Source organism: Anomalospiza imberbis, chromosome 10 (genome assembly GCF_031753505.1).
Source record: "Anomalospiza imberbis isolate Cuckoo-Finch-1a 21T00152 chromosome 10, ASM3175350v1, whole genome shotgun sequence".
Lineage (NCBI taxonomy): Eukaryota > Metazoa > Chordata > Aves > Passeriformes > Viduidae > Anomalospiza > Anomalospiza imberbis.
The window spans coordinates 19,381,340-19,393,717 of record NC_089690.1 but is presented as its reverse complement, the minus strand read 5'-3'; the positions used below and the strand labels follow the sequence as shown (position 1 = coordinate 19,393,717).

At 45.2% G+C, this 12,378-nt stretch overlaps 1 protein-coding gene across 4 annotated transcripts in view; it reads left to right on the top strand.

Moving 5' to 3' along the window:
* Nucleotides 1–88: 88 nt before the first annotated feature.
* The window catches only part of DGKD (diacylglycerol kinase delta), a 61,225-nt gene continuing 48,935 nt past the window's right edge, over nucleotides 89–12,378 (top strand). For 2 of the 4 annotated variants that reach the window (XM_068201018.1, XM_068201014.1), the window contains exon 1: nucleotides 2,976–3,157. In XM_068201018.1, coding sequence (XP_068057119.1) covers nucleotides 3,008–3,157 — 150 coding nt within the window. In that variant the 5' untranslated portion in view covers nucleotides 2,976–3,007. Of the gene's footprint in view, nucleotides 1,623–2,975; nucleotides 3,158–4,740; nucleotides 4,803–12,378 lie in introns of those variants that run through there. The other 2 variants (XM_068201017.1, XM_068201016.1) reach the window with 2 other exon arrangements.

Here is a 12,378-nt window from a genome sequence, read left to right as displayed (position 1 = left end):
CTCAGTTCATGCATGGTCTTCCAGGGATCAGCCCTGAGGTCAGTGGACATGACATCTGGAATCTCTATTTCTTATTACAAAATTCACCTTGAATGGGGCAAACACAACACCTGGTTCTTACCCGAGCTACCAGAGGACAACAGGACACCTGCCATATCATGACTTCTGCTTTCAGGGCTGCCTAATAAAAAGGCTGGTCGCTTTCAACACTAGTGAGAGCTTAAATGGGAGTTTATGCAGCCTGCCTGGACTTAGTGTCAAAGTCTGTGACTTTGAAGTGCCAGTGAACAAAATCCTAACCTGGAAGGCTGGCTTGTAGCCATGGGTGATTCATCGAAGTTTCTCAGCAGACTGTACAAAACTGATTTTACTTCCTTTTGGTTGCTTTTGCATTGATGCTTTACCAAATTCAGCCAGTGAATTTTTTCAGTGCTTGCACTGTCCCCATGTGGCTTTTACATTCACTTTCTGTACCAGTAAATGTCTCACAGGTTGTCTCCCACAGCATAGACAATGCTGATACACAGTATTAGTTTTCTAGCAATGTGCTTAATAACCATGTTATTAAAGAGGATATAAATGTGCACTGTCAATGAATTACTTAAAGCTCCCTATATACACTGCCAAACAGAAATACAAGTCCAGACAGAGTTTGTATTTAATCTAGTTTCCTGTAGGCAACAGCTTCAAAAGAGGGTGCAGGAAAATTAAGGAGGAAATTATGGCGCAGCCTTCCCTGAGGAGCCTTTCCCAACATCCATCTGCCAGCAGTTAGTTTATGCTTTAAGAAATGAGATTGCATTCTGCAAACTTTGTTTTCTCTTGTTGATCTGGATATTCTCATTATCCATGTAAATGTCCGCTATTTTCCTGAATCTCACGTAGGTTTCTGCTGAAGTGAGTTGCATCAGCTAATTACATTTTGCATGTAAAACAACTGGTGTTTTATTTTTCTCATTTTTGATTTAAATCTGCTTTTCAGTGTGCCTGGTTTAAATTTCCCTGGAAAGTCTAAATGCAGGGCCCACATTTATTAATATAGACTTACATTTCCCACACTAACTACACTCTGGAAAATAGAATTAAGAACTTCAGACTTATAACTGTTCACTTTTGTAAACTGATCTTGATTAAGATGCTGGAAGCAGTTAATTGAGACCACAGCTGACTTCAGGGTTCCATCAGTGCTCTCCCCTAATACACCTGTTCCTCAGTGCTGTCCATTAGTCACAGGTGTCTCACCTTAGCTTGAATTGCAAGAGGCACAATGCTTGCTCTGCATTGGGTGCTTTGCTGCTAAAGGAACCCGGCCAGTTCCAGGTGTTTTTGATCAGGATAATTTCAGTGTGATTTCAGCTTTGGGGAGGGTCAGGTATTTGCTCCTGGAGGTCTGGGAAGGCTTTTCCCTGGTATTTTTATTAGTAATTTGTTGGTGGCTCAAGAACACACAGAAGATACAGTAAGGTTGAAGAAATTACTGGTTGTGAATATGCTGATCTTGGAGAGCAGGATTTCAGAAAATCCTTTAAAAGATCTAAGAGAAGAAGGGGGAACAGGTCTTACTTCAGAGAGTGTATTTCTCCACAAAGGTGTTTCCTTCAGTGTTTCTGGCAACTAGACCTGTAAGTATGGGACCAGTAAACTCAGAAATCCGATTAATTTTTTTTTCATTTAAAAAAAATTGTTATATGTCAGCTTTGTGAGGGCCCTCTGTTGCTGCCTGACATTCCTCTCAAATTCAGTTGTGATGATGACTTCTGTAAGCTAAGTGGGACAAAATCACAGTGCACTCTGTGCAGTGAGGAGGAAATGGTTGTTAAATGGTTATTAAATCTGTTCTTTTGTCTGGGCTTGGGAAAGCATTTTGAGACACTACTTGTTCATGCTGGTCATTTGGTCAGAGAGCAATGAGGGCTTTCTGCTGGTTCCTGCAGATCCCTGTTCTGCAGGACAAGCTGGACTTTTCTCTGGCCCTTCAGGCAGCAGATGCTGACTTCTGTCAGCACAAAATAAGTCTCTAGCTAAAACTGTTTGCCTTTTATCTTCCCTTTCGTCTGGTTCTGGTGTTATGTTGCTCTACCGAGTCAGACCTGTGGCCTGCTCCTCCTGTTTACCGCTGGGGGAGAGCAGATCCAATTTCCTGACTCCGCGGCTTTGATGTGGTGGGACTCTGTTTGTAAAGAGCTCGCCAGCTCCCGGAGAGGGATGCGCTCTGAGAGCGATGGCATCTCTGGACCTGCTGTGTTTGAAGACAGCTTGAAGCAAATCCACGACAGGATGGGTTTCGTGACCTGTGCTTTCCCCTCGCACATCTCCGTGAGATCCCAGCGGGAGCACTGCACTGCCCGTAGCTGGTGGGTGTTAGGGAGGCGGGAGGAAGTTACCTGGCCATTGCATGCAGTGCGGCCCGGCCGCGGCTGCTGCGGCCCCGGGCGGGCTCGGCGCCCCTGAGGTGCCTTCGGGCCGGGGGCTGCACGGCAGGTGGAGCCCGGGCGGTAGGCTGTGCCCGCAGCATTTCATTAAATCCTGGGAACACGGGGCGAACTTTGGGACGGGCTGTCCGGGGAGGCGGTGGTGTACTCGTCAGTGGGGGCGTTCAAGGAACGAAGGAACGTTTCACTCAGTGCTCTGGTCTGGTTGACAAGGTGGTGTTCGGTTATAGGTTGGACTCGATGATGTCAGAGGTGTTTTCCAACCCGAATGACTCTGTGATTCTGTGCTGCAGTAGCCACGAAGAATGGGAAGGAATAGGGACCGCAGTCCCGGCTGTCGGGCTCGCCTCAGCGGGGAGGGCTGCGCTGAACACCTTTGTCCAGGCTCCGAGAAGCTAGGGCCGGGCCGTCGCGATCGGCGCTCGGGCGGTTCGCAGGAAGCCGCGGAGGGGCGGGGTGGCCCTGACCGTCCCGTTACGGCGGCCGGGCCCTTCCCGCCCCTCCGCCGCCGCTGCCGCCGCCATGTGACGCGGCCGCCGCTGGGGGGCGCCGGGCGCGCCGCCGGTCCGTGCAGCATGGCGGCGGCGGGGGCTGAGCAGACACAGCCAGAGCCGGCCGCCGGCGCCGCGCCCGAGGAGTCGTCGGACAGCGAGCCGGAGCAGGAGCCCGGCTCCCTGCAGAAGCTCATCCGCAAAGTCTCGACGTCCGGGCAGATCCGCCAGAAGGTGCGTGCGGCGGGAGGGGGCCGCGGGCAGGGCCTCGGGGTCCTGGCGGCGCTGCGGCCGGCGCTGCCTCCGCGTTACGCTCTGTGCCGCCGCCTCTCCCTCCCGCCCGGCACATTCCGCGCCTCCGCCAGCTTTGGGAGTTGCCGGAGACCCCCGAAGCTTTCCCCTGGGGCCTGCCACCGAGCCCGTCCCTCGGGGAGCTGCCGGTGATCCCCCACACATCCCACTCCTCTCCCCTCACAACGACCCCTCAGGGGTCTGCCTGTGACCACCTCACATCCGCCAAAGCCCCCCTCAGCGACTCGGCCATTTCCCCCTTTCCCCCTGTTGGTTGGAAAATCTTTAATTGTAACAAATATTGTCTGTGTTAGCATGGTTTATTTATCCCGTCGTTTTCGGTGACAGCCCAACCACCGCTCCGGGTCCTGCTGGCGACCCTCAACCCCCACGACAGAGACCCCCTGACAACACCCCCAGCAGCTGTCCAGGCACTTGTGAACCCCAAATGCCCCTCAGGGATCCCCATAATTAACTGTTTCTCTGGTGCCCGTTAACAGCTGCCCCCTAAATGCCCTTCAGCGTCTGCCAGTGCCCCACAAACTGCCCTCAGAGGCTCCTGGAGTTGCTCCCGGTGCGTCTGTGAACCTCTCCAGTTCCCCTCCCCAGCAGCCCAGCTTAGGCCACCTTCTTCTCAGTGCCCAGGTTCAGACCTCCCAGGGAGCTTTACCCAGCTCAGTGAGCAGTGTACCCAGGCTCAGCAGGACCCTATCTCACTTCTTTCCTTCCTTACCCTCTTTCCCTGTAATGTTTTCTTGGAGTCATGGAGGTCAGATTTGGGCTTCTTCTCCCTAGTGCTACTCCATTTACCTGGTATTCGAATCCTCAAGGGCATTCTCATCCCATGAAGCTGCATCTCCCCATTTCTCCTCATGTCACAGTTGCCACGGTCTCCTTCCTCACCTCCCCATGCCTTCCCTGAGAACCTCTGCGCATCCCAGCCTTAGCTCCCTGTTACAGTGTTCCATTATTGCTTTCCAACACCTCCCTGCTCCATGGTCCTGTTGTACTTGGCACAAGTCACTGTCTCATCTTCAGAGCTCTGCTCTGGAAGGTGCAGCCCTCATTATTCCCTGCAGTCTTTGTATGGTGCCCTCCCTCAGCATCTTCCCATCCTTTTTGTGTATCCTAATTCTCCCCATCTCGCACTGTGCTGTTTTACCTTTCTGTAGCCACATAGCAATATTTAGCTTTCTGTCTGGTCAAGCAGTGATCTTACAGCTGGTTAGTCTTTGTTCCCAGCTTTGTCTGTCCTGCTTTACCTTCCTGGTAAGGTAACAGTCCTTTCCACCCAGGTTTCCTTGGTTCAGTCATATTTTATCCCTGTGGCTCATCCTGGAACAATAACACCATTTTTATGGGCAGTAACAGCATTCTGCAGCTACAACCAAAACTGTAGTTCTTCTGTATTGTTACTGTAAAAGAAGATGTGAAGGTTTCCTTCAGTTTTAGACTGGGAACCACACATACGGAGTTTCTATTTTCTGTACTCTTTTTTATTATAGCAGCATGATTTTTCTTTGTAGCCACTAAGCTCCCGTGTAACTCTTGGACTGTTGTGTCATGTGTTTCTGCTTAGAAATACCAGGTTAGTTACTCTGTCATCACCTGCCTTGTGCTCACCTTGTCTCTGCAGCATGGACAAGCACGGTGCAGCTGTGGGGATGCAAAAGCTTGCTCAGCACTGGTGCTGCAGCTCAGTGTTGCTTCTCTTGTACTCATAGCAAAGGGCAGTAAATGTCTCTGCATGGTGCAGTGTCTGAAGCATTGTTCAAAGGGCTCTTTTTCATGCTGGCTGGTTTGCCCTGCTTTCAAACACAGGACCCGCTGTGCATCATTGTTTGGCTGCATTGGTGCCAGTTATGAAACCCCTGTGACAAAGTGCAGTGGTACGTGAGGACCGTGATGGGGCTGCTTCCTCCATCTGTGCGGTGCTGCTGGCGCTGCCACTGGTTTCTTGCGCTGAGGCAACGTGGGGTTGGGCTGTGAGATGGTTCTTTTGACCACACCAGGAAACCCTGGAGCCCTCTACACCTGTTGATGTTCTGTATCAAGCAGATCTCAGCTGTGCTGTAGCACTGGGTGACTTAAGATAGTCTGTTATTCTGCTGTGAAAAAAAAATAAGCCTTTTGAAATATTTTCCTGTATCCAGAGTGCTGAATATTAAGAATTTGACTTGCTGGAGATTGGATGAACCTTGGGATTTTTAAACACCACTTGTGGCAGGGGTCTCATGTGAACAGGAAGGGAGGATGCTATACTCTGTCTCCATGGTGGTGTTTGTGATGAGAGCAAGGATACAAAGACTTTTCCAGTGTCAGAGTGGGAGCTCTTTCTTATAGCAGGATGTTAGAGATGCTAAGGTGAAAGGTGCATTGAGTTGTATTTTTGTTTGGCTATAGCAGAACACGTCCTCCTGTCCCTACTTAATCGTTTTCCCTGTTTTACGTCACTTCTGTTGTCGGCATGGCTGGAAAAAGACTAAACCAGCCACTCGTATATACAAACATAAGCATATTAAGAGCAAGGATTTTAAACAGATATTGTCTACAGCTATTAAGCTGTGTGTTAACACAGCTTAATAGATTTAGACAGTAACAGGTTAACAGCTGTGTGTTAACCTGCCAAAAACCTTTGACTAAATCGTGTCAAATTTTCCAAGTAAGCCCAGGTATTATGGTATTCAGGATTGATTTGTTCTATTGTTTGTTGATGTAATTTCGGTTTGTCATTGTCTTTTCTGCATGCTGCTGCATGTATACTCTTTCCTTGCCCTGAGGGCAAGAAGCAAAGACAACTTTGTGGGTAATCATGGTTTTGATGAGACTTTGAGGAACTTGCTTCCTTTGTAAAGGCAGACCTAATTCTGAATTTGTTGAATGATAGAGTGCTGACTACTGTAAGCTGTAGAAGCTGTTGGACGGGTCTGTCAGTGACAGTAAGAGATGCAGGCAGACTTTTACTATGGCCTGAGGATATAAATCTCTTCTGACCACATCTTTTACTGCAGTTAGCTTAAGACCATGCCTGTAAGTACAGCTAAATCACCATGGAAGCTTACCGTTATCACAGCTTGAGTGCAAAATCTGTTGTGCCCATGGAATTCCTCAGAATTTACTTGTTTGTCACAGTTGCAAGCACTTTGAAGGTATGTTTTCCTTCCTCTTGTACTGCCATCTGTTTTCCTAAGAAATGCTGAAAAAGCTCCTTGCTTGCTTGCAAGATCATAAAACTTCAATTAAGTTGTCTCAAAGCCCCACAGTTGTCCAGCTGTATTTGACTGAAGTAGCTTGGTGTGATAGTAGTGGGGCAAGTGGAATCATTTGGATGTTTAAGGACTAAGGTGTTGATGTGCAGGGTCTAAAAGCAAATCACAGGTAACATCTCTTCAGCTAATAAACCTGTTCCTTGTGAGGCAGGGGAAAGAGAAGTGGAAAGGCTCAGTGTTTGGGAAGTGAAGTACTGTTCTAATGTACTTAACTTGCTTTTAGCTAGAAAGAATTTTTGAGGCAGAGAAGAAGCTATAAGGGAAGCATGTTTAGCAGTCTTTTAATTATTATTATTATTATTATTATTATTATTATTATTATGGGGAAAGAATAAAGCCTCACGTGATAAGGTATAGCAGGTAATGTGAGTGGTCTTGTCTCAGCTGGCTGAGAAGCAGAGGCTGAATTGTGTGCTTCATCAGCCATTTTGAGACCTGACAGACTTGTACCAGCATAAGGCCTCAGAGTGCACTGCTTTTAGCTCCTCTCTGATCTCAGGCTGGTGTTGGTGCAGCTGCAGATTAAGTATTTTCAAATGGATAGGAATTAGGAAAGAGATGAAATGAGCTAAGAGAAGGAAGATGTGTGTGAGGAGAGGCAACTGCAGGACCTTGCTCCCACCTCCTAAGCAGTGCTGAGACCTCAGCTGGGACCAGCTGAAGTGGTAATGTCATCTCATTGTCACTCAGCATGGACCGAGGCACAGGAATACTCAAAGTGGTCCTGGGAGCTGAGGGTGTGAAACCGAGGAGCACAGAACCTTTTATAAGCTCTGACAGTGAAATGTGCTTCTTCCTTTGAACTTGACCTTTCATTTCCAGCGTCACATTACAATGCTCAGAAAGCTGGAGGGTGGATGAACAGGCCATTTTCCCATTTCATTCATCAGTTCTGTGGGATTTCCAGCCTGCCAGCTTTGGTATGTTGAGCTCTCAGTTTGTTTACCAGACAGGATTTCAGCAGCGTCCTTGGGTGGCATCAGGAGAACTTCTTGTTTAGACTGGTTGAGTCTAAGTTCTGTTTACTTTCACAAGCAATTTCTCTGTAATATTTTCAGTTTTATAAGCATTTATCATTGCCTTGAACTTTTTAAGACAAGTTTGCAGTGTATATTTCAACAGAGTTGCAAACAGAGCGAGCAGCTCTCCAAACTTTCTGGGAAGCTGTCTAGCTCTGGTAGCAGAGATATATCAAGTTCATTTATATTCTGAAAAGCAGTAGAGATGAACTGGTGTTGAGCTTTATGCTGCAGTGCACAGACTGTTCAGTATCTGAACTAGCACATTTCCCTTCTCTGTGCTGTGTACCAGATATAGCTGATGCTTTTTGTGCTATGGGAAGTTGTGATTCTCTTTCTCACCAGTAGCCTTGAGGCCTTGGAGTCACCCTGCAGGATAAAGGCAGGAAAACAGGGGAAAGCAAAATGTTTCTTCTGTTTTTTGTTCAGGATTCCAGAGTGTACTACATTGTTTCATCATTTTGTTTCTTCTTGTGTTGCCTATTAGCTAAAATGTCCATTTTATAGGTAAAGAAGTGGTATTTTTATTTCTGGAGGGCAAATGTTTTAAGATTTCCCGAGATTAGAGTGAGGAGAATGAGAAGTTTATTAGTTTGAAATACAAGTATTGAAAGAAGTATTATGATAAGAAACAAAGCATTTCAGTAAGGCAATATTGTAAAAGAAATAAGTAAGAAATGAAGAAGGAATTTTCTGGAATTTATTACTTAATTCATATTCTGTCTTTGTCGTCTTCCACTAAAACATATTAAAATGTCTGTATGTTTTGTTTTGCTGCCTTCTAAAAGGCTGTCTGAAAGAGGACATTTTAGGATCTTCATGTGTCATAAATTGTGGTGGCTTATGCTTTAATCCAGGTAGAAACTGGGAACTCTTCACCTAAAGAGAGTGAGAACTGTTGAAAAGAAGTTTTTGTGATTGAACTGAAACTTAACATCTTGAGCACAGGTTTAAGGACGTGAATTTTCTTGGATTCACAGTATGAACATACTAGTTTCTTCTCTGAGCACCAGGACACAGGTAGGATTTTAGGTGGTATGAATGTTTCTGTCCCTTAATATACATTCTGTTTCATGTGCACTTCAGACTCATCTGTTCTAACACAATTTGGGAAGCTTCCCAGCACTGTTTCCAGTGGTGTACTGTAAGTTTGCCTTGCTGCTGGAGAGTTTTGGATGTTGTATGAAAGCAACAGCTGTTACTTCCTTGTTAAAAAAAAAACAAAAGCCAACAAACCCAAACTAAAAAAACCCTATCGCACAACAAAACAAAGCACAAAACCACACGCACTTGAAGCGTTTCTCATTCCTTCTAACTATAGATCAGGTTCCAAGAACTAAAGAGCTAACATTAAACTTTTGCATGTTTTGAGAGCTTGGATTTACTTATACCACATCACTAAAACATTTCCAGGCTTTTAATTGTTCTCTCTAATAAAATTAGAGACAAAAAAACCCATAGGTATTGAATGTTTTGGTTTAATTGCTTGCTTTTTAAAAGTAAAACTTAATTAAAATATTTAGAGTATTTTCCCTTACCCAAAACCTCTTGTTACAGAAAAATTATTGAGTTTTTACTTTGGCGGAATACAGGATTATAAATGAAAACTGTGAAATGTCTATCTCCAGATTGCCTGATTAGGAAATCCAGTATACCATGTGAGACACTGCATAACTTTATCTTCTTTAATTACAAATCCGGTCTGTTTCTTTCTGAAATAGCAGCTATACCTGCATATGTAAGAGAAAGCACAAATGAGATATAGAGAATTTTCCCCTATTCCTGGAAAGCTTAAGGTTTACCCTAGATATTGGCACAGCATCATTGGAAATTTCATGGCACACTACTGTCCCAAGTGAACACGTGTTCCTCTCGGAACACATTTTTTCAAGATCTCAAATGCACCAACCATTATTTAAAGGATATTTTATTAATTCTCCACTGAAACAGTTTGTTCCCTGCTTTTTTCTTTCCTGAGGGGTTATTGCTTCTTGTTTCACTAAGAATTTATATGAAGATGTTTCTGTTTGGTACTGCAGCCCGGTGGGATAGTCATCCAGGGCTAAATGAGCTTCAGGCAGAATAGCTGAGGCAGCAGCACTGTTCCACAGCAGCTCCCATGGTTTGTGGTCCCTCCTCACATGTTTTATAGAAAACACTTCAGAAAGTATTGTGCATGCCCTGTTCAATAGTGCTGTACCTCTGCAGCAGCAGTGCAGTGCTTCCACAGGGTATGGAGCTTGCAGTCTGCAGGCCCTGGACCACACCTGGACAGGAGAGCACTTACATAGAGGAGGAGGTCTAAAGCTGGCTGCCCTCCTCTCATCCAGAGAGGAGAAGGTTGGCTTGATGGCTGCAGCATTACCACTTCAATTAGGCAATTGATTATTACAGGATTGCTTCATTTGGTTTTATAGGAGAACATTTTGTTTCCTCACCATTTCATTGCTAAGTTGAGAAGTTTTACATCTGATCACTGCTCTGATGTTGTGGTTTGCCTTTTTTAAGAAAGGAAATGCCCTCTTAATCACATAATGCTTGTATCGAGCCCATTGCACTTGAGACTTGCAAGCTTTAGTAAATTTATCCATGTAATTTTCTAGTGAGGAAAGGTGATACCACTAGCAGTTTCCTATAGGGAAAATGTAGATACGTACTTCTTGTATCAAATGCAAGAAATCACCCAGGGCATCCCCAGACCTGGGAACTTAGGCAGGTGGTGCAAGCTCCAGGTAATGTCTTTCCCTGTGGGACAGCTGTCTTCAGTGGTCTTTGAAAGACAGAAATGTGTCTGATAAAACAGGGGAGGCGAGCTGCCTGCTCTTGGAACTGCTGAGGCAGGGCAGAGCACTCTCTAGAATGTGTAGATCTATCATTGAGGTTTTATTAAAAATCAGTATTCTGGGAACTCACGCCATCCCCTTCTGTTCTGTTCAGCTGAAAGTTAACAAAACGGTGTTCCCAGGGCTGTGCTCATCTTTTTTGTTGTTGCTGGTGCTGATCAAGAAGTGTTTGGCATGGTCAAAGGTATTTGCAGGACATTAAAACAGGGGAAGTGGAAAAACAAATTAAAACTTTGCAGTATCCTTTAAAAACGATGTTAAATAGATGAGGAAAAAAAAACTTAAAAGCATAGGTTGTTTAATACATAAATATGGAAAATCTGATTATGACAGTTGTTACAGATGAGATAAAAATAAATTCTGAGATACCTAAGTATTAATTAAATGGCCAAAGGCCAAAAGCCGCTTTCTGCTCTCAACCTATTTGAATACCAGTTGGAGTAAAAGGATGAGGCTTTGCCTCTGTATCTACCAGTTCCTACCAAACAAGGCTCCTTGCAGAATTCAGTAGCAGAGGTGATGGGAATCCTGACACAGTGGGAGGAAGCTGTCTTTCTTTCAGCCTTCTCAACACAAGGGCAAAGGATTCAGTTTTCTTCCTCAAGGTATAACTTTCACTTTCCCATATCCTGAAGTTCTCTTACTGGTACTTTCTGCTGACTTTTCCTTCCTACTTGGCCAAGGTCTCCATGACGTTCAGCGGTGTGGGAAGGATGGGGTGGTTATGAGTGTGAGGATGAGATCCGCAGCTGTATTCTGCATGTGCTTTCCCATACATTTGCTGTTCTGTGCTCGCACTGGTCGCGCTTCCCAGCCTGGTACTCGCATGTCAAATGCCCCTGACAGCCCACTATGGTGAGTGCCTGGCTCCTTCTGCTTACTGGTGAAGTAACTTGTCTCTCTGAATGAATAAGAGCTTGTGATTTAAGCTGTGGGGGTACAGACTGCAGCATTAGAGGGTTCTGTGTACAAGGATTCCAAATGAGGTTCGATTGCTGTGCCTCAGCAGAAGAGGCACGTGCTTTTGAGTTCAGACAGGGGATTCTGTGGTGCTGGTGCATAGCTTGTGACAGGCATGTCTCAGAAGGTTTTGCAGTAGGTAGCGTGTTTTGACATTTTTTGTGTGTATGGGGGAAATGCCCAAGGAAGGGATGTAGTTATGTATATATAATTTTAGATGGTAGAAAAAATAACAGTCAAGCTTTTCATGTTTGTCCTTAAATGTATGACGTTCACATTTAATTAGTACAAATTTACAGATTTATTTAATTCCAAAATCTTCAGGTAGCTATTAAACTGTTGCCTTTTAGGCTTTAGTTATCTCTGTGGATGGGTTTGAGCCCTTATCTTCCATCTTTGCTATAGTTTGACTGGCGTTTTGTGCTCAGTTTCCCTCTTACAATAAATATGTTTGGGAAGGATGCCGGGAGCCTATGGAAAGCATCCTGAGGCCTAAGCATTTAGTGTGCCAGGAGTTGTCCAGGTCCTAACTCATCCTGCATCCGTGTACTGCTGTGTTTTTCATTCTCCTTTCTAAGTAGCTGACCAGAATCTGTTTTAGTACTTTTCTTGGAGCTCTCTGACAGGGCTCTTTTTACCAAGGAGCTGTGCGTTGATTCGCTGTAGGTTGTATTTCCTTCCTCATATACATTTTTGTGTGCTCTCAAATTGTTTTTCATTTGGTAATTTGTTCACTTTAGGTCTGTGACTGTGCATCCCTTTCAGGAGAGTCGTTCATAATAGTAGCAGCTGAACCTGGTATTGAAAGAAGCTGGTTCAAAGACCTGTTCTTTGTTTATTGGCTGCAGCATTAACTAACTAAGAATGAAGTGTTTGACCATTTATCTGTGCCAAGGCAAATTAAAGCCTTTTCTGTATTTATCTGATACCAACTCCTGTTTCTTACTGTGGATTTGGGGAATGAACTTGCATTACCTGTTTCAGTGACATCTCAGCTACTCCATGGATAGGTTGCTGTGCTGTGCTCTGGATTCTGCTGTCTCAGGAGTTGCAGCGAGGCTGTAGGAGAGCTG